Source organism: Apteryx rowi, unplaced genomic scaffold (genome assembly GCF_003343035.1).
Source record: "Apteryx rowi isolate R43461 unplaced genomic scaffold, aptRow1 scaffold_250, whole genome shotgun sequence".
In the NCBI taxonomy this organism is placed as follows: domain Eukaryota; kingdom Metazoa; phylum Chordata; class Aves; order Apterygiformes; family Apterygidae; genus Apteryx; species Apteryx rowi.
In genome coordinates this window covers 884,824-906,742 of record NW_020448864.1, presented here as the reverse complement: position 1 = coordinate 906,742, position 21,919 = coordinate 884,824, and the positions used below count along the sequence as shown (strand labels likewise).

At 35.2% G+C, this 21,919-nt stretch overlaps 1 protein-coding gene across 9 annotated transcripts in view; it reads right to left on the bottom strand.

Moving 5' to 3' along the window:
- Positions 1–5,469: 5,469 nt before the first annotated feature.
- Positions 5,470–21,919, bottom strand: part of POT1 (protection of telomeres 1) — an 82,644-nt gene continuing 66,194 nt past the window's right edge. For 7 of the 9 annotated variants that reach the window (XM_026066940.1, XM_026066943.1, XM_026066941.1 and 4 more), the window contains 6 exons: positions 20,487–20,692; positions 17,554–17,689; positions 15,034–15,128; positions 13,338–13,429; positions 9,623–9,728; positions 5,470–6,915 (listed from right to left, as the gene is read on the bottom strand). In XM_026066940.1, coding sequence (XP_025922725.1) covers positions 6,803–6,915; positions 9,623–9,728; positions 13,338–13,429; positions 15,034–15,128; positions 17,554–17,689; positions 20,487–20,692 — 748 coding nt within the window. In that variant the 3' untranslated portion in view covers positions 5,470–6,802. The other 2 variants (XM_026066942.1, XM_026066944.1) reach the window with 2 other exon arrangements.

The following is a 21,919-nucleotide window of genomic DNA, read 5'->3' as shown; positions in this document are numbered from 1 at the left end:
CAGGAGAGAACATATGGCTGAAAAGGAAAACCATGCCCATCAGTCTTGAACACCCTCAGTCAGCTGCTTCCCTATGGACAAATAAATTAATTTCACTGTGTGTTTACGAGCTCATATGCTCATATGCTTACAGAGTTTTGCCAAGCCAAGGAATAGGCTCTCCGCTCCATTTCCACTGTGGCATCAATGCAGATGTGCAAGTTTGGGGATTTGTACAGACACAGATTTAAGCACTCTGTAAGCCAAGGTGAATAAACTTCTTTGTTCCTAGTTTGGTTAAAAAAGCCTTGTGTCTTCAGAGTAGGGAGACGTGACCATCAGGAAATTCACTATGATAAAACCTCACTGTCTAAAATCAAGAAAACTTCATCTTTCATTTTCACCCATCTCTCCAGTCTCCATTGCACAATAGTACCTGCCAGACTGCTGTACCAAATTTTCAGGTTGCTTTACAATTGCTGCCAGTACTGTGCTTCTATGCCTTATGCACATCCAAATCCACCACTTCAATCACAAGAAGCTTGAGAAGCTTTGATGCTTTTTTTTTTTTTAAGATAAAAAATGATAACTACAGTATCACGTGAGGACAGTGGGGAAGCACATAGTCCTTCAGCCAGAACATGACTGTGGGAGATGGGAAGCACTGATACATTCCCGGCTTTGAGAGAAATTTAAGAGGTATGACTATGTCATGATCTTTATGGGCTTAAGTTTCAGTAGCCTTCAGAGAGAATATTATATATACCTCCCCCCCGCCCCAGGCTGCAATGAAATACTGTGGGATTCTGGGTGGGCCTACTGAAAATATAACTATTATCATTGATCCCATCTGTTACAGCACCTAGTTCCCCACAGTCTTTTAATAAAACTGAACTTAATGACATTCAAACAGTGCCAGGTGGCAATTGTCTTCCTTTACTTCCTACACAAAAATCAGAAATGTAATTTTTTAACCAAGGAAATTGGTTAAAAGTAATTTTTTAGCCAAAGGGAAATGTTTTTTATAACCCCGAAGGCAAGCACAAATTGAAAAGGAGGAATTAAGGGGCTACAGTACCATACGACATTACGCACGCTCTCCCATGCATATTTTGCAACTGTATAGACACTGCTGTTTAAACTGGGACGTGATGCTGCTGCTATTTTGAACTTGCCTGTGTTCTCCTTTTGATCAAGATTTAACTATTGCATTTTTTTTTTTTTTAATATTCAACCTTCCTGAATGAATTTCAGGAAAAACAGAGGAGTACTGGTATGTTCTGAGAAAAGCGATGGGAAGACTGCTTGAAGGAGCTGTTAATGAACACTAGTAACATTTCTTATCACCTGAAATGTTCAGGATAGCTACCTAGATCTCAAAGCAATGATAGTCTCCAAGCAATAGAGTTTCTCTGCTTACATTGGTGGTTAGACTTCAATTCCTATAAAACTAGTTGACAGCCTTGCTGAATAATCTAAGGAAGGAAGGTCCAAGGGTTGTTTGGACTGGACTGGGAAGCTAAATATACTGACTGCCGGAAGGAATGCCTAAAGAATGAAACACTTAGAAACACAAGTCAATCTTTGAGTAGCAAAACAGCATTTGGAGTTTGCAATATGACACCTCTTGTGGGCTTTCTGCTCTACTTGAGCAAGCAGTTTCATTACACTTTTTGTCAAAATAACCTTTCATTTATTGGTTTGTTTTAAGTTTCAGGCCAGATTGTCTACCAAAGCTGAATTACCAAATTTTCGAAAGCAGAATATATTGCTTGCATATTTACCTGTGCTTTAGCTTTCCTTGTATCAGTTTTAACTGGAATCGACTTCCAGTTCTGATTTGGTTTGCTGCATGTGCTTTACTGCACGTGCTTTTGACATGAGTATTCAGTACAGTTTTATGTTCTCCTGACACATATTAGCCAATGACCTCAATATTTAAAATGAGGCTATGAGTACCTTTGCTATCACCACTGAGAAATGAGTTTAAACCATAAGAACTCAGTGACCCATCACATCAGATCAGCCACTTTTTTACCCAGATTGACAAGTAGGCCAAAGACATTCATGTTTTTCCAGGTCTGACAGAGAAGCTAAAGGAGCTTTGAAAACTATTGCTATTTTTACAGGCTTGCTGTGAAAAGGTACACTTATAAGGTATCACTGTGCAATACAGTTCTTGACAGAAAAAATGACCTACTGTGAACAGGCCTTGGTACTTGGTGAAGTGCAAGAATATATCTAATTAATGAAGGATATTGTAATTTTGCCAAGATTTTTTCTCACATTCAGTATTTAAAGGAAAAACAAATTGACCTCTCTCAGGTCAGATGGAAATAAATAAATACCAGGAACTGGGTCCAGAGGAATTGTACTAGTTTGCAAACATAACTGTGAACTAATACTCTAGCAAATCCCTTAGGTTCAGACTGGAATAATAATCAAAAAATTAATAAGCATCAAATCATTATATAGATCATGGCAAGCAACAGATTTGCACCAAGATTTCCAAGTTATAATAGCCAATTTTGGCAAGTGCACTGTTAGATATTTAAGGGGCCTTTCTCCTCCCTAACTTTTCCCTTGACGGTTTTATGTGTAACTTCTGACATTTCCTATCTCTTCCAACAAAGCTTTTCAAGAGTTTTTGCTCCTTTTTCTTGCAACAAGGACCTAAGGAGCAGCACACCGCTACTAAATGCATTAGCTGACTTGTAGGGCAAAAGCATTCTTCCCCTTTCTTGATACTACTAAAGCTGGTTGATTTACCCTCTGTTGCCCACCTCAACAAAAAAAAAGCAAATAGCAGAAGAGTAATTTAAAGTTTTCACCTCCCCATAAGATGTAGCTTTTTGAGCAGTGTGACCTTATGCACACCACCATATGTACTAGGGTACCCAGGCACAATGAGAAACTGAAGGGCAGTGTATCAAGACTCTCTTTGAGGTCTCTTTATTTTGAGGGTTTATGTCAAACTCAATCACTGAAACTACTCCATTTTTAATGGGATTTTCCATCTTTAGCATAGCAAATGGTGACAGTATTCTTCAAGATAGAGTAACAGATTAATGTATAGTTATGCAGGAATAATAGCATTAAATAGTGCTGTCTGGTGCAAGCCCCTTATCCCTCCCCCAATTAAAAAACAGCAAAACCCCTCTAGTAATACACATCCTGCTTGTGACTGATCACATTTGTCATTTGAAACATTGCTTCAGGGGGTCTTTGAGTCACTTAAAGGGTCATTTGTAGACAGAGAAAGAAAGATATAAACTGTAGCTATCCGTTCTATCAGCAGATTTCATTGTTCAGTTTTGCTGCTCTTCTAGCCACAAAACTCAAGCAGCATTTCTAAACTGCCATCATTCAGAGAATTCCTTTCAGTGAAGTAACACCTCCATAATTCAGTTACCTGTTAGTTGAGAAATTAGTTAAATGTGGACTGAACTGCAAAGATGTAGCTTGTACTTCACAAAACTGTATTTTAATCAGCAGCAGTCCACCCACTGTACACACTCAGGAGGAGGTACGGAACAAATTTATGCTCATAACTTTGAATGAAATAGAACAGTTATGAGACCAAAAATTCATTTTTCCCCCAGAGAGTACACATTTCCACTTTAAGCATATTTCGCCTAGTTTACTTGCAAATATTCAAATAAAAAAAAAGTATCTAAATGGAGATGTATTCCTAGAATTTCAATTTGCTGAGTTTATGCAGATAAATGATGAATATCTGAAAAGCATTAACTAGAGCTGTTTCAGAAAGCAAGAAGGAACAATTCAGTATAGCACCCTCTGAAACTGTGTTCTTTCCTTCTCTTATCCATCTTTTGCTGAGTTTCCTTGTTTCCAATTCTTTATACTCATTGTTCATTACACTTCAAATAATGCTTATTTGAAATTTCTTCTTTCTGCAGAAAATATTCTGCAATGCCTCCATTCCATTCTGACCATCTGAAAAACTTAAACATATGCATATGTTTAAATCTTTTATTACTCTACTGCAATGTTTGGCCTTACTCCTTGTTGCACTCTCCCACTTTATGCCAGTTTTAACGTACTGATGCAGTGGCTCTGGCTAAAAAGTGACCTTGCACGAATAAATTCATCATGACCTGTTGTTCTGAGGAGCTGAACATTCACCTCTGATAAACAATAAACTCTTCTTCTTCTGTTGCAAACATCAGTTTATTAGCCTGGGCTCTACTGTCTTTTCTTCAATCCCACTTCCTGCTGCTCAGTAGCCAAAGCAGCAGCATTAAGCAAAGCATTTCAGACTCTTCTCTGCAAATCTCTGGTTCCCACAACAGTAAAAGCTGATGAAAAGGTGCAATCATCCACTGAACAGCAGACCACCTACAAGGAGTGCCTCTTTGGTTCTGCAGTATAGGTTATTTATGTATCTTCTCTCTTTCCACCTGGAATTCAAGAGAGTGTTAGGCATCCAAGAGCTTAAATTCAAGCGACTTCTAAAAGACTTCTAATCTTAAGGGTTTAAACCACTTTAAAACAAGGACTTCAGGAAGCCAATCATACGGACATTTCTGAAAATATGATTCTACATTAATTTTGTTCTCTTTGTTCTCTTGTCTGTTTCTGAACTCTTTTTAAAAAAAAAAAAAAAAAGAGAGAAAGTGTTACCATGTCTGTGCACTCTCCCTGTGTAACTGACTATCTTTTTTCTGTGATGGTTTCATGTTTCCTTGCTGTTCATTTATATTTTTATTATTTTCCCAAATACCTCCTCTTTACAAGGAGGCATTCTTTGCTCTTGCCTACGGTGATGCTGCTGTGGGCTTCTCATTCCATGTGTATTTGCCATTTACTCCACATATCTAGTAAGAAACAGATTTTTTTGATGCAGTTGCCCTGCAGGCTGTGATATGTGAGGATGCAGGAAGCAGATGAGGCAAAAGGAAGACATGCCTGGACTTTTTCACTGGTCTGAGTGCACAGAACTCCTTGGAGTTCCATGTATTAAAATCTTATGCCTTGCATTTGCATCCATGTGGACGAATTTTTAATATCTCAAAATTTGGAAGACAGATGATCTTTAATATTGTTAAATACCTCATTTTTCATTATGAATTAAAACCATTTATATGAATTATATTTGAAAAGAGTTAAGCATGTATGTTTCAATACAACAAACTATTTAAATATCCATTTGAAATATCTTGTTGGATGAAAGCTATTTGTGAAAAGAAAACTCATTATTTGGAAAAAAGTCTTTATTAAACATTTACAATATTCAACAGCAGAAAACTCAAGCGATGTATATGCAATTATAAAATGTCTTCAGAGTGTTATGGCAGGAATCTCAGACATGAGACATGGTGAAACCAATTACATTTACATTGAAGTTCAAAATATATACTTTTATCCATTACTGTATTTCTCAAAGATTTATTTAGAAAAAGGTTTACTATCAATGTCTCTTATCGCAGTTAAAAAAAAAAAATCCTTCCAAAGATTCAATCACAAAAAAAAAAAAAAAAAAAAAAAAAAAAAAAAAAAAAAAAAAAAAAAAAAAAAGAATTGCCTTCCATGTGAACCCTAACTTCTGAAATCATTTGGATGCCTCCAGTGTCTAAAGTTTTAGAATAACCAATCAGTAAGTTATTGTCATTATTCACTGTTTTTCTCTTATGCAGCTACTGAGATTCAGGCAAGCTTTCATAAGCCAATACTGCTCTTTCATAAACTGCTTGTTCCATTTCCCTGCTTTGGAAAGGTAATATCCACTAACCACATTTAATATTGGCTCTCCCCATAAACTGATCAATAAACAACGTAATCTCCAGGTTTATGAGATTTACAACTAGTGCAAATTTTTAGAGATTCAAAAAATTATCTGCAGATATTTAAATGAAATTTTAAACAAGAAATTGTATAATCTACTTTACAACCCTGAAAAATTAAAAATGTCATCTACTATCAAAATAATAATCTACTTACAAGTATTTACATCTTGCTTCTGAACTCCCTTAAAAAACAGCTGTTGTAAATATTAAGTGTTTTTGCTCTGATAGGAGGCATTTGACTTGACAGGAATTTTCTACATTAATTATCATTACAGAAACATGTCTTGAATTTGTGTAAAATACTTCTGAATGCAAAATGAAACCACAGAGTATTACTTTCTACTCTGGTAGTATTTTAAGCCATGGTATTACTATATTAGTTTGCTATCTCCAAATTTAGTAATGTAATCTGATTATGCAAGACAAAACACAGATCTGGGCAGTATAATCTGACAGTAAATTTAGAAAAGTGTATGAGTCTTTGAAAATAGACCCAGTTAATAAGTATGCTAACAATCTTTGGTCCCTTTTAGGGACACTTTAACATTTCTAAAAATGGACAACATCCCTCTCATGTTACTGTTCTCAGCCAGCTTATGTTTACACAAACTAGTGTGAGAGAACAGAAGTTTACTGACGAGCTCCTTCTCCCCATTTCTGCTGAAATCATTTATTTTAACACAGAAATGAACAAAGCAAAAGTATTCCGACTACAGAGTCAGTGTAGAGTAATCTCATCACCAGTTTAGAGTAACCTGGATAACAGCTGGATACTAAACTACTTCCATCAGCCTGAGCCAAGCAGCTTCCAATGAAAAGCTGACCACCTCCACTTGCACTCAGCTCACAAGCCTGCATGTCAGGCAAGTAGTAAACACACTGAAGCGTAATTTCTATTCATTTTAACATACAAAAACTTGAATTATGAAGAACGGAACACTTCATTTTTTTTAATGCAGTCTCTATGATCCAACTGAAATTGGACCAGTACTGTATGACTTATTAGCAAGACATCACTATACAACATCTTCAGCAACTGTAGTGTCAAAAATTTGGTAATAAACTTGATGTTTCATTCCATCTGTGATGTTATAGGACTTGATGAAGCATTCCAGCCATGGCAAGTCATCTATAAACCAAAACCAAGTTATTTTTTAATATTCATTTCTAACTTTTATAGGAGAGAAGTAGAACATGAGCAGGATCTTAGCTAGGTAATCTAAACATACACAACAGTTAACTGGAAGAAAAATGAATTACTCATTTTGAAATTAAAATTCAGAACTAGCATTCCAATTTGTATTTTAAAGGTTCCTGCACCATTTGAAATTGTGTTCAGTGACAATTAACTTCCCAAACAACCCCCAAACTTGGTAGCAGTAGTTGTTTTACAATATAGCATATATAAAGACTTTCTAATAATAAAACTGGTCTCAGTGACATGCTCATGTATTATATATATATTGTGTAAATCCCACAAATCTGCTTGTTCAGGTAAATTCTGTGTTAATTCAATCCTGAGTGTGTTCCCCTAATACTATCTTCAAAAAGATACAGAAAATATTCACCTCAAAGAGTAAAGCTTTTCAATGGCTTTCTGTGTTTCTAAAAGTGTGTGCCCAACACTGAGCTATGAATGGCTAAAATCATTAAAGGGGTTGCAGTGGATCTCATAGTATCCTGTCAATTATCAAATGGAGAAAGTTTGCTCTAATTATTAAACAAAAAAAGTTCTCAGATGTTTCCCCCAGAATCTACAGCTTGGAACGGGAAGTGAAGAAGTATTCTTTGCAGACATACAAATACCAATATTAAAATAAATGGATCCTGCATACACTCATGGAACTGAGCTGACTACAGGAAACCCCACAATCACTCTGTTATAGTGGCTGCTGGGCTTTTGATCTTCAGAGGTGTTAGTGATTTCAGAACATCAAAACCTTTCTTCTTCTTCTTTTTTTTTTTTTTTAAAGAATCTCCTGACTGATTGTCAAATACGCTCTCCATACAACTTTATCATATTCATACATTCTTCTTTTTCTGCTTCATCCCGTAATGGAACTATCATGCTGTATTTGTGACAGCACATTTATTTCCAGTGTAGTAAAATGTCACAAACAGGGAGACAGAAGTTCAGTGCAAGAACATGGATTCCTCTCACATATTTCCTTATAAGAAGTCCTCTCTGAACACTTTTAACACAGGGACTACGGATGGACAGGTAAGACTGTCCAACCTATTGTGTTCTTTGTTCTGTATAAAGAATGCTTACAAGGCTACAGAAGTGACACTCTGACCTTTCTCATGGAAGTTCTTTGATTTAAGTTGCCTTCACTATTGTTCACTCATTGCAATATTGATAGGAGTCCTACTGTAGCTCATAGCTGCCCACTGATAGATTTGTTTATTTATTTATTTTACCATAAGGCTCAGCAGACCTAAACAATGGTGCCAAAAAGGTATCTCTAAGCAGTATATATGAGAACTCACACTACAGAACTACTAATGATGAACTACCAGTAGTTTTACGACAACAGACTAAGTAAAATATTGGTGCTGGTGTCCCCTTATTGGAGATTTCCTGACATTTCCAATGAAAAAACCTCAGATTTAAATGCTGCTATTCTATCTCTGCTCACTTTTGTCAGAAGGATTATTAATATTGTCTTGGAAGTATGGACTGACAACTGTGTATTTATCGTGTGAAAATTTTATATTAGCTACACTTGCACTACCCCAGGTTCAGTTGTAGTACTTCTGGGAAACTGCATTCTGATAAGCCTCAGAGCACTTAGACGTGGATTAAAATAAAAGGCAAAATAAAAGGCAAAACAAAAGGTAACAATGAAAGAATGGTCCTGTTGGCTTTTCCACCCTTATACCTCTCAGAATCACACCCAAAAAAAAAAAAAAAAAAAGTGTGGGGGGGAATAATTTAGATGACTTCTTTCCAAGTCCAAAGAAGTGCAAGGTCCTGATTAAGCCAAATCCATTTAGAATCAACTATAAACAAGCAAGGCAGAAAATGAGCTACAATGAAGAACCAAGTCAAATTCCAGCCTTCAGTGAATACTCCCTGAGCTCCAACTGACTTCAGTGAAAGCTATATGTTGGGAGAATGTAAGGGAGAGGAAGAACTGATAAACAAAGAAAGATCTATTATCTATTTTATGGGCCACTTTTTTAAGGTAGGGTAAAGAAAGATTCTGGTGTGGGTGGGTCACTGACAGCCATGTGCTTTGAGAGAGTACGCTCCTGAAGTCAGAGCTATGGCAGAGACGTATAGATAACCCTGGAGGTGTGTGGTGTGTGTAGAGCTACTTTCTGCCATAGTAGAAATACTGCAGGAAAACCTTTGCGATTGGATTTGAATGGAAACTTTTTGCCCACTTTCCATGGATATTTCCTGTAGCAAGGGATGCTCTACATCAGCATGTGCATTCAACAGCAGAAACTCAGCCAAAGCATGTGGCATAAGCTGAATTCCCTTTCAGTTTTCACTAATGTGCTGTGACATTCAGTACAGAGGTGTTCTGGTTAACTTCCACATGAATACAAATGACATGTTCATGCCTGCCTAGACATGAATGTATTCACACATCACTGCATGCTATATCAGAATTTACTGAACCATTACTTTTCTTTCTCAAAAGGGACTTTTACAATTACAGAAATGTATGAACACTAATTAATCAGAACTCCCCTCATAGACTGATGCATTTCTTAGTTCTGAGTTTTACCCATGCATAAGTTGAATCCTAAGACTATGCATATGTAATAGCAGATTGAAGGACCCATTTCCTTCCCATCCCTCTTTAAAATAATGATAAGCTAACCTAGTTTTCTTCCTGGAGGACAGAGTGTATTCATGGTCATCTGCATCTTTTGCTGAAGAAAATTATTAGTTAAGATTTCAGAGGCAGGAATTTGGAAAAACTTTTCCTGGAAGAGAACAGAAAAATCTGAGTGTTGGAGGAAGGGTAAGAAATCATTAGCCAGAACCCTGAATGCATATGCTTTTATCATTTAAGGAACCTAAAATTATCCAGATATTTAACACAACAGAATAAATATAAGATTTTTAAAACTATTCAGATACAGAAATAAAACCTGTCTGAATAAATTAAGAGTCTGTATTTCAGTATCCCTGAGTATTCAGGGACTATAGCTAACCAGAAAGCATAGTATGCTACTAAAACACCTACACACATAGGTCTGTATATATAACTGGCAGATATTCCTCATAAACCTCCATAACCAGACAATGTTATGGTGGAAGAGAATTAGTCAGTCCTCCTCAGCAGTCCCTTACTGGAGTGAGCAGAACACTTGAGGAACAAAGTCATTCAATAACAAGGGGGCATTGGAACCTGTCTTCATGCAAGTGCACTCCCTTAGTTTTTCATTTTTTTGATAGTTTTAGAAACTACAGAGAAAAGCTTATACTGTGAGATACATTTCTGAATGGAAGAGTAAATTAAAGGATAGAATAATGAAATGTTATATACACATTTATGTGTATTTTAAACCTATATACAGTAACATGACTGACAAAACTCCAATTTTCTCCAAGTTTGTTAGCTAATTTTGAGTCTCTCAAGTCTAATTGTTTTATTTCCCAAACCGAGCTCAGTCTCTCAATATTACTACATTAAACAGCTAAATTATAGTTTTTGATGGCATTTTCTGCTAATTTTTCTTCTTACTTCTCAAATTCTTCTTCACCCATTTCTAACTATATAACTTTTCAACTTTTCCCTTCAATGACTACATAAAGAAACAAAAGAAAAGAACAGAGTTTTCTTATAAAAGTGTGACTGGAAGCTAGAGTGAAGTTGCACTTCAAAGCACCCCAGTTCCTTCTCAAGCGGTGCTAAAGGACCTGAGCTTAGGCTTGGAAAGTATTGGCTTGTCTTTGAAGTACCACCAGCAGGAATGCTGGCAACTGGCACTTCAATAGAAGTTGTTTTTTCTTTTTCCTGCAGCTCAGCTGTAGCACTGAGTAGTACCTGATAAGAATCTGGGCTACTTTGAAGTATAGATTTCTGGAATTCTGAATCAAGAGATGGCTTAACATCTTTTCCCCCACCACCCTTTTGCGGTTTAGTTTCTCTAAATAAAAGGAAAAGCTACAGCAGAAGAACAAGATGACTAGCTGAAGCAGGGTTCATAGTCTTGGACTTCCTTTGCTGCTTATACATTGTAGTTTAAGAAAAAAACACTTATATGTTTTCCATTATTATTGTTACTTAAAGTGTTAAAACTAAAACCAGGAAAAACAGTGCCTTGTTTTCCCAAAGTCGTTTAGTATAACGGTGAAAATATGCATTAAATAGTGTTGGTGCAGGGGAAAAAATTCCACAAAATTGTTACTCTGTCCCATTTTGGAGAAAGTTTTAACTCTGAAGTGTCACTACACTGATTAATTTCCCCTTGGGAAGATGTACTACTCCAAACATATGTTCTGAGATTCTGATATTCCCACCTGTAAATTGCTGGAACAAGAAAACACAACAAATGCACTTATATAATGACAAAGTTGCAACATAATACTAATTTATTTTAGATTATAATTCTCTTTACCACTCTTCTCACCTTGATTGTTTTTTTCTTTTCAAGATGGTCAATACACCAGCTCAAAAGTTAGGCTAATAACTGAAATGTGTGTGTGCATGGTGTGTGTGTAAATAACCCAGCAAAGGACATACCATATTTCTGCATACAAAAATACATTTGAAAGAGCAAAAGAATGAAGCAAAGGAGCAAAGGAGAAAGGAGAAAAGTTATCTTTCTCACTGACATGAACATTTGATATTTTGTATATTTGAAGATACACACACACACATATATATAAATAACAGTACTTTACATTAACATTACCCTTTATAATCATTTAATCACCCTCAGCTTCCAATGAGATATGACATCATTCATCTTTGTAGTCAGGAAACTAAGAAATTGAGCCAGAGATCAACCTACACATATAAGGTCAGAAAGAGTAAATCTGTAACCACACACTAAAATCTGTAATGGAATTAGGAAAGAGTGCAAACTCTTTAAGGCTGATGCTAGATGAATATAACTCATCTTTTGCCCTAGACTGGATATGTAGGAAGCAATGATCACCTCCCGTCAGTCAGAAATCCTCTACCCTCAGCATTACAAAATATCTTACAGAAATCATCTTTGTGCATAGATTGCTAATCTAATAAGAAAGTTTTTAAATTAGTGTAAAAGGAAAGAAATAACAACAAATTACGAAGTAGAAACAAATAGTAGTTATCAGTAGTTTACTGATAAACTGGGAGAATGTCCGAAGAGGATTATGCAGCAGATTGCAGACTGTCCTAGGTCTTGGTGCTTTTCAGGATCTTCATTAGTGACGTGTCTGAACGAATAGTGAATAGGCCCACTATATCTACAGACAAAACAAAGCTTGGGGAACTTCAAGTATACTGGAGAAAAGAATTAGAATTAATGATTTTGACAAACTGGAGAGGTGTTATGACAAAAAAAGAATGTTTTCCACTGGACACATGTATAAGATGCTGCATTTAAGCAAGCCTAATCAACTGCTCAATAAAGAATGAGGAAAAATTTCTTAAAGCCAAGGTTCTGAGAGATGAAGGGGTTGTAACAACTATGCAACAGTAAGCAAAAAAATAAATCAGCACCATACTGAGTTACAAACATGGAAGCATTATCTGGCAATGCCTCAAGCAAGGGTACTGGTTTAGCCCTTCAAGGAAGATGAGGACCATCTTGGGAGAACCCAGAACAACAGTGAGGATGATCAGAGTTTATAAAACACTGTTCATAAAAGAAGATGGAAAGAATTGTGGGTTGTTTAGTCTTAAGTAGAGAAGATTACTAAACAATGTGCAGTGACAGGCAAATCATCTGTTCTTCAGTGTCTCAGATAGTAGGAATGATCTTAAGTTGTTTCAGGAAAGACTGAGGATAGGTTAATTATAAGGGCTGCAAAGTAATGCAATAAACTACCTTTTGAATCAAAGACAAATATCTGTATAATCCTGCTTAGGATCAGGGTTCTACCCCAATGATCCTATGAAACAAAAAGCATGAATTACTGAATGGATACCTAAAACTAGAAACTATGAGTTAAGAGAGAAGTCATGAGATTTTGAACTAATCCAGAAGTATCCAGTTTCCGAATAAATTCTGAAACACTCCCATCATTCACACAGCATTCAGGCTGCATAATTTAACATAGCTAACAAAAGAGAAATTCAGCCATGGAAAAGCAAAAAAGCCTCTAGAAACATGGAATGATCTACAAGTTTCAGTTTTGTCTTTATATTTTGATATGTTATACTCTTGTATTTTATTGAAAAATTCATAAAAATGACATTCTCTACATCTTCACCAATAGATAGCACTAATAACATTATAACCATTATATCTGCCCCTATAAAAACACTGCAAAGAACACAGAATGAATACTTCTGTAGATATGTTTGCTATTTTAAAAACAAACAAAATCTCAAACCCATATAATCCATATAGTCTCCCTTTATCCAGTTTACTTACATAATCAAAAAGGTATGCATTTAGTGCTCCTGTTCCATCAACTAGTGTAAACTTCATAATAAAAACATACTGGAGTGGCACAATACCTAAAACTGAAAAAAAAAAAAAAAATCTGCTTCATATAAGTGAATATGCACAACAAACCATAACTGACAATATCCCTCCTGTAATGGTAACTTACTTTAAACTTTGTAATTAAAAGTATAAATTAATAGACCAAAACTAGAGGATCTAAACATCAAAATGTGGTTCATATTTTGAGTGCACATTGCAATTTGCTCACAAAGACTTTTTTTTTTTTTTTTAAACAGATGAGACTATGAAAACACAGAAAGATTTTTTTTTAAGGGCCTATTTTCATCCTTGTAAAAGAAATACTAATGTTTGCTTAAATCCTACCCTTTTGATAGGAATCTTCTATTCCTGGTATCTTAGCCATAGAAGGTTAAAGGAGACTTGCCCTTAACGCAGTGATAATAACATAGTATTCCATCTGAAATGTATATTCCGAAGAAAACAGTTTGTTTCATATGATGTAGTAAAATCTACCAGGCAAAGCCTTATCCAGAAAAGGGAGGAGATTTTTGCCGGCTCTGAAAATAATCCAGCATAAATACCTGACTATATTCATTCTGTCACTGGTAGCAATAACTGTCATCCAGCAAACAAAGTTCTTAAAGATACAAAGTTACTGCAACTCCACATCAATCTTTTCTAGGTACATTTATTTGAATTTGCTTGTCATTCTATTCAGCTATTCTGATATACTTGCAGACTATCATTTAGTCTGAAAATATCACTCAAAAGAATAAAATACGTAAGCTAATTTTAATGTCGGAAACCATTGATTAATTTTTTGTTTTGAGGATTAAATGCCAAATGTAGGTACTGCAACACTGTCAGTTATATATTCTGCTACATTTATTAATATAATTGTGTCAGTTTATAAAAGAAAAAAATATTCAAGCAATCCAATGGTTCTCCTAAAGTCATTACCAAACTTAGATACTGCTAGATATTCCAACATGTTATATTAGAACATGAACTGATAAACATGATGGCATTCAGTAATTTTTTCCTTAATATGTAAACTAGTACCAAAGTTTCGAGCTCCATTTTCCCTCCATCAATTGAACATGCTCACTAAATAAAGCAACACAAGGAATGCACAAAGCAAAACTTTGGTATAAGCCCTTTTATTTGAATATCACTTCTTTCAGATTCTTTACAATATGCTTTGTATTGATAAGGCTTACAGAAGATAAAAGTCTAACTAGTACTCGTGGTTAAATAAGATTCTCTTTACTTCAAGTTTTAAAAACTGCATCTTCAAAAAGAAAGGCATGGCTCTTGCTTATGGTGCTGCATTCATGTGCACAGTTTAGAAACGACATCTGTATTGATGCAACAAAAGATTCATTACATCTGTGCTATGGTGCTTGTTACTAGTGACACCTACTGAAAAAGAAATTTTTCTACACACAAAATACTTTAAATCATATTACAATTATTTCAAAAGTAATTATGTAATTTTAACCTGCAAAAGGTGAATATATTTTACAGCTTCATACTCAATTATAACCTCAACTTAAAAGCATTCAGTACCAAATTGCAGCCCAGAAATGAAACTATTTTGTAATATACACTTAAGAATCAAGGCACAAAAATATTTTGGGACACAGTCCTGTCAGCTAACCTTGTGCTATTTCAGTCGGTTCCCAGGATGGTCGTTGTTCTGCTGCAAGGGAACTTAGACTCTTGATAGTCTTTGGAGTTGAACACTGCTTGCACCTAGCATTTAAAACAAGATACTGAGACTACTCAAACACTTAAGTGCTTATACTAGTAGTATTCTGCATAGAAAAAAATCATTCAGGTTTCCTTACTCAATGGGAGTAAAAAAAAAGTATCTATACTGCTGTTTAAAAGAACTATTTTTAAGCACACAGAAGTCTTAGACCACAAAAATCCTAATGCTGCTTATGAATCATCACTAAAGAAATAAATCATTTTGGTCTGGAAAAGACTACCTCACAGAATAGAAAGGAAGACAACTGTACATCAGTACATGGCTAAACACATGTATGTCGACACTTTATTTAACAATACACACAACATATCACTTTGTAATAGTGGCAACATATGAAGTTGTAGTATGCACTAAAACACAGCAGCATTAGTAGAGAAATTTGGCTTTATCTACATCCAAACATATTTTAAGCACTAGTTATTAAAACTACCTTTTCTTTTTATCACTGGAGTATTTATGTATGACTATAAACTTTATACAATGTAAGATAGTAAGTAAATGCCTCAAGCAGATAAAAATATCAGAAGAGCTGTTTTCAAAGTTGCTTTCATTTGCCTCAGGAAACAAAATTACAACACCACCATTTTTTCCAAAGTAAGCTTCTGTGCCAGTATATCACAGTTAGAATTTTAAATAGACATTTATTGTCTTTTAGAATTACAAGCAAAGCAGGTCATATAAAAATCAGTAGCCCTAATTGTACTCTCAAGTGATATAAAACCAAAAACAAACATACAAAGCTTGGCTTTAGATTCTGTTGGTTTTTTTTTTAAATTTATTTATACATAAATATAAAACTTCAAGGCAAATCATCATGTCATTTAAGTACCTATTTAGACTATCTGATAGAATACACCAAAGTAATAATAACAAGTTTTAAATAGATCACTAACAAATCCACATTAGAGATTCAAGCTCATTCTTAGAGCAAAAATAACTTTGATTTTAGTTCTACTATACAAAATCTTTTTTTAAACTTTGCTAAATATATGGAACTGGTAAAAAAGTATGCAGAACAAGGTTCTGAAGTCCCAATATACTTTTCAGGTTCCTTCCTAAATTTCCCGTCCTATAAAGAGCTATTCTATTCATGGAATATCATATGGAGCACTGGCTTTTACAATACAGCCATTTAAACAGGGAACCATCTCTGAAGATGAATTGTGAGTAGTTGGGGAAATACATGCGTTATGAAAGTGCAAGGGGAAATACATTGTCCTGGTGAAGATCCACTCCTAGTAGGAATCCCCATATATTGCCTTTATTTCAAAAAGCTGTAGGCAGCCATATCTGGAAAGGTCAAGACAATATATGACAAACAGAAATACTTATCTGTAATTCATTTTCTCAGGAGCTTATGGAAGGCTTTAGGGTTCAAGTAAGATATGCAATATAGTGCTGCACAGAAAAAAATTTTACTGCCTACAGGACTGGAAGCAGTGCAATAAAGTGCTGTGCTTGAACTAATTAGAACTGTGGAGAGGGAGGAATCCATAGCTTGCCTGAAGTAGTTTGGTAACTGCATGCTGCTGTGCCGTACTGGGAAAACATACTGCTGCCAGCTCTCAATGAGCAGGAATTTCTAATATGGTGCATGCACAGGTAGGTCTGGCATCTGTGCTGTGCCGTGCAATCATATTCCACAGCTCTGGAAATTCGGACTTCAGGTTCCCTCCCCCCCTTACCTTAGTGTTTTTTGGTTTTTTTTTTTTTTTGTTTGTTTTGTTTTTACAGTGACTGGCATCCACAAATAGGTTAGGCATTTTGCAGTGTTGTGGATCTCAATAAATAAATAAAAAGAAAAGATCGTCTTTCTTTCAAAATCTCATCTTTCTTTCAAAACCCAAGTTTTTCTCACCTCTAGGAACGAGGGAGAGAATGACATTTGGATTGATACCCTGAAACCATTTTGTGGGCCTCTATTTAAACATTAACCTGTGTCCAAGACTGGTTTACACTTTACAAGGATGAAATGTTTCAGTTTTAGTCTAAAGAATAAGACCATCTGTACAGAAAATGGAATATCTGGACTAAAAGCAAGAGATTTAGGCTTTTTGTAACCTAAAAAAACCTCATAACCACATTCTGTCATTACAGTATAATGCCCTAACCACAGACCATAGGCAAGGCTGAAACTGGGGTGCTGCATAATTAAGGGTGTAAGACATATAAAAGCAAGTGACCAAGATAAAGCCTAACTGAAGTCCAGCCACGAGGATACTTTGATATGAGGCAGTAGTCTGACATTTCATCCCTGCTCTTACTATTGCTCATCACTGTATGTATTTTGCATTAAAGAATCTTTGGATTAGTTATCCCTTGAGTACTGTTGTTTGAATTATTGAAGGAAATGATCTCTATCCAGTACTGAAACTTCTACAATATAAACAAATACTTTTAACCTACCCATAATATTTTACACTCCCCTGTAAAAGAAATGGAGCTGAAAGATCTAATAATTCAAGATCATCTTCAGTGGATCTCACAGGAATAACACATTTAAATCTTCTTGAAAGCTTCCAGACTTCTTTTAGTGTTCCACCTATTAAAAACAGAAAAATGTTTTCTTAAGCTGTATTCAAGAGTAAATTGAACACATTGCATTTCTTGGCTACCTGAATGGCAATTTCAGGGCCTCCAATAACAAAAATTATGAGATACATTATAGAAAACTGAAAAAACAATCCTTCACTTTGACTCTAACTCAACGACAGAATTAATATAGAATTAAGATGGCCATTTATCATAGCAGATATTTTAATATCTTTCTGATAGTTATCATTGTTATCATGAAGTATATTTAATTAGTATCACTTTAATACCATATTTAATATGATTTTAATAGTTGTTTTCTTTCTTGGAAAAAAAACCCTTGGAAAAAAATTCAAGAAAGAATACAGTGATTTTGTGCAATTGCTCCTAAGGAACTGTTATTCCAACCCTTAAGAGGCATTAAACAATTTTTAACCAACACTTAAGAAAAAGTGACATTATAATTAACACTAAATGCAGGAGTATAAACTTGATCTGAATTTGAGTGCTACTAATTTGGAGCCATGTTTTGGAGCCATGAATACAGCAGAAATATTAAGACTGGAACCATGTGATTTTCCAATTCTAATGACAGGAAAAAGATCTTTAAAATTTATTATAGATCATGGATCTATAATAAATATAAGTTACCATGTCTTCAACCTCTGTTGTATGGACTGCAGAACTGATTCTATAATCTTTTTGACATTTGACCAATTCAGTGGAAATGTAATAAATTTATTAGTATACAGAGAACAGTTTTTGGTTGGAAATAACAACTTGATAAAAATATATGATTTAATCAGCTCATGAACAACAGATAATAGGAAAAAAAAAAGTGAGGAAACTGTTTTAAAATAAATATTTTCTACGATGACAGCATTGCTTACCACTAGCTATAATTAAGATCTTTCAAAGACTTTATAACAGTATGGCACTGGGCTGTAAAATGTATTATACTTATTCATTACTTGTATTGCAGAAACAACCAGAGAAGAAAATGAAATCAATAAAGCTGCATTATCACTGGTGATGTAAAAACACACTATTGTGAAACCTCCTCAATAAATTTACCTCCTAATGATTAAAAAAATAACAAGAAAACAAACAAACGAAAATGGACAGAGGTTTGAAATGCCTTCTCAAAAGGTCAGAAAACAAAGGTCCTCCAAGGCCAGTGACACTGTTAAAGCCTCTCAAATACATCCGAAATCTCATTTAAGGGATTTAAAAACAAAATTCAAGGTAGCCTTAACTATAGCATTTCTAAGAGACCTCTGGAATTTCAACGTATTCACAAAACAAAGTTGCACCTAGAGAACGTATTCTGGCTCCCAAGAGATCAGTGTAAAACATACAGAATTATCAGTGGTTAACAATGATATGAATCACAGGAATTTCATGTATAAAAAAATGAAGATATGCAATGAGCATTACTCTACTTGTTAACTGTGACATTTCCTTACTCTTCAGTACAAGTCATCTGTAGCAACAGTTATGGCTTCCCCTCATCCCTTCGTGTACGGTCACCTAAAAATTCTGTCCTTTATCCAACTCCTTCCTCAATTTCAGCCCTACAAATGCCAAACATTCCAAAAGAACTTCTTTTTCCAGCATAATGACTATGGGAAAGAATACAGTCTTGGATTGTACAAGAGCAAATTGCTTGTATTTAACAAACAAGAGTAGAATCTAGATCACGTCCACCTAATAATTGCCATAATGCATTGCCCTTTGAGGGTTGTTTATATCTGGAAAAATGCTGGGAAGATTTCTAGGGAGGCTTCGAAATCTCCACTTTCAAGAACTAATCATTGTTTTGGAAAAAAAAAAGAGCCAAAACACTGGTTTCTAAATCTCTAAAGCTCTTTCAGTATATGGAAGAATTGTGATTATTCCTTTTCCTTGTGCTCCAACATGGACCACACACATCCACACAAACACATACTTAGTTGTGGGAAGTTAAAATCTGAAAAAAGATTTACTAAGTTATGTTGTTTAATTATTTTAGGAGAAAAGAGTAGACATAGGAGTTCTTTTTCTTTTGTTTTCATAAAAATAAGGTTAGATTGCAATCTAATTTGGAATATGTCAGAAATAAGGCAGCTATCAGAACCAGTCAAATAAAAAATAGCAGAAAACAGAAGGGGTTTTCTCACTGAGCCTCACGCAAAAGACCAACCGACTCACTTTTGCTTATTCACACCAGTGCTTGAGTACCATTGAGGACCTTGTTTTAAACTCAATAAATATACGCAAATAATACCATTTTAATCTCATTCTATTCAAAACATTCCTTATTTGTATTCTTGCTTAAACTGCTTTGTTTAAAGTTCAGTGGCTATTTCTCTTGCCTGAGGCAAATCTGACCAAAAAAAGAAAATAAATGCTGTGAGAAGCTTTATTTATCTGAAACAACACTGACATCCAGAGGCTGACAAAGTTAATTGTAGCCTTGCATTACCAAAGGCCCTCCAAACCTTTTCTGTGTCAATACTAAAAATATTTTTTAGAACATTCCAACCAGATTCCAAATGAGAACTGAAAATCAATAAGCACAGCTGGAAAACAACATACTCAGATTTGAATTTTAACAGAACCAACAATAGAACCTTAACGTTTTAGGCCATTGTAGACGACCTTCCTCTGTTCACACAACAAAGTTCCAGCTGAGTCTTTCTTTTCTTTGAAGATGCCTTTATGATCAACACTATTTGCACTGAACGTAAATCAGAATGGACTCTGTGCCATAGGAAGTGGTATATTTGTAGTTATTTATCTTACCTTCTGTATTTTATTTATCTTACCTTCTATCATAAGCAAAGTTTCTTCAGGCTCTTGAAGCATTTCATCATGCTTTACAAAATGAATAGCTATTTTTCTTTGTTTCTGATCTTGTGTAGTCCACATTACAGAATCATACCAGGATGTATTGCGTAATTCTGGATTTGGGGCAGTAGCTGCAGCATCTTGTAAAATTAAGTCAAAGTCATCTCCATTTGGAACTTCTTTCCTAAAACCATTTCCAAAATGAGTAAGTAAATAATAACAGCTTCTCCTTAGGCAACCTAGCAATAAAGGTGGCAGAATTCTGGATAAATACTAAAATATAGTCATGAAAATTAAAGCATATACAGAAAAAATAACTTTTCTTTGCTGATCTTTGTTGTATCAGTATATGTATTTAGGGTTGTATACCTCATATGTAGAAGTGCTATGTAAATTAAATCAAGACAATTCAGCTCCATGTTAGTAGACATGCTAAGTAATCTAATCTTACCTGGGAGCAGAGACAGCCTAATAGCTTCATCCACACATATGTAAATCAATGAAAAACAAATCAGTTTCATGGGATTTCAGATGGGCCTTAAAAAGGCCACACAACTGCACACCACTTTATTAGAGTGGAAAGGCTATATAAGCCCATATAGCTTCAAGTTTTATGTTCTAGACTATTTTATTTTGCACATTATGAAAAAAAAAAGGTCAGGAGCAGGATAGCTTCACACATGGACTGTAAAGGGAAAACCTGCAACTCTGCATCACACAGTCTCTTTCCTGTCCTGGTAGAGTATGACAACAATGCATTTCCAGTTGTCTCCTCCCCAGAGGAGCAACGCAGGCCATCCAAATTTTATGAATATTATCAGCAGCAGGCAAAGAGCCAGTGGTAGGCACAAAGTGTTTTAGAACACTTTCTCCTATGCAAGACAGCCCTGCAGGATTCAGGTGGGATATGAACTGTGACAAAAAGCAGGATAATGGAAAAAAAAGCCAAAGCTTGGGCTACTTCATAAAACACCGAAATAAAGTAGGTGGCAAGTTTTGGAGTGGACTTAAAGAGGAAATAACAGTTCCTGCAGCTTATTTTGAAAATCTCTCTTTCAGCCCTCAAAACAGCTACTTTTACCAGTGAATAGGATAATTCCTGCCTATGAAATCAAACTCGAATATTCTTCTGCTCGAACTGCAAATTAGCATACAAGAAGTCTTGCTGAAATTGCATTTTCATTTCATGAATGCAATACTGTTCACATGACCTCCTTTCATCTGTGTTCCTGGATTACTACTATACATTCAAAAGCAATGGACCTAACATAATAGGTCATCTTCCCATTAAATTCTTCCGACCTCTAAAATCTGCCTGTAGAATTCCCACACAGCAAGTAGCAGAGGCAAGAACAGAATTAATTTTAACTTCTTTCTGCCATGACAGAATACATAGTAGGGAAGGACGCCC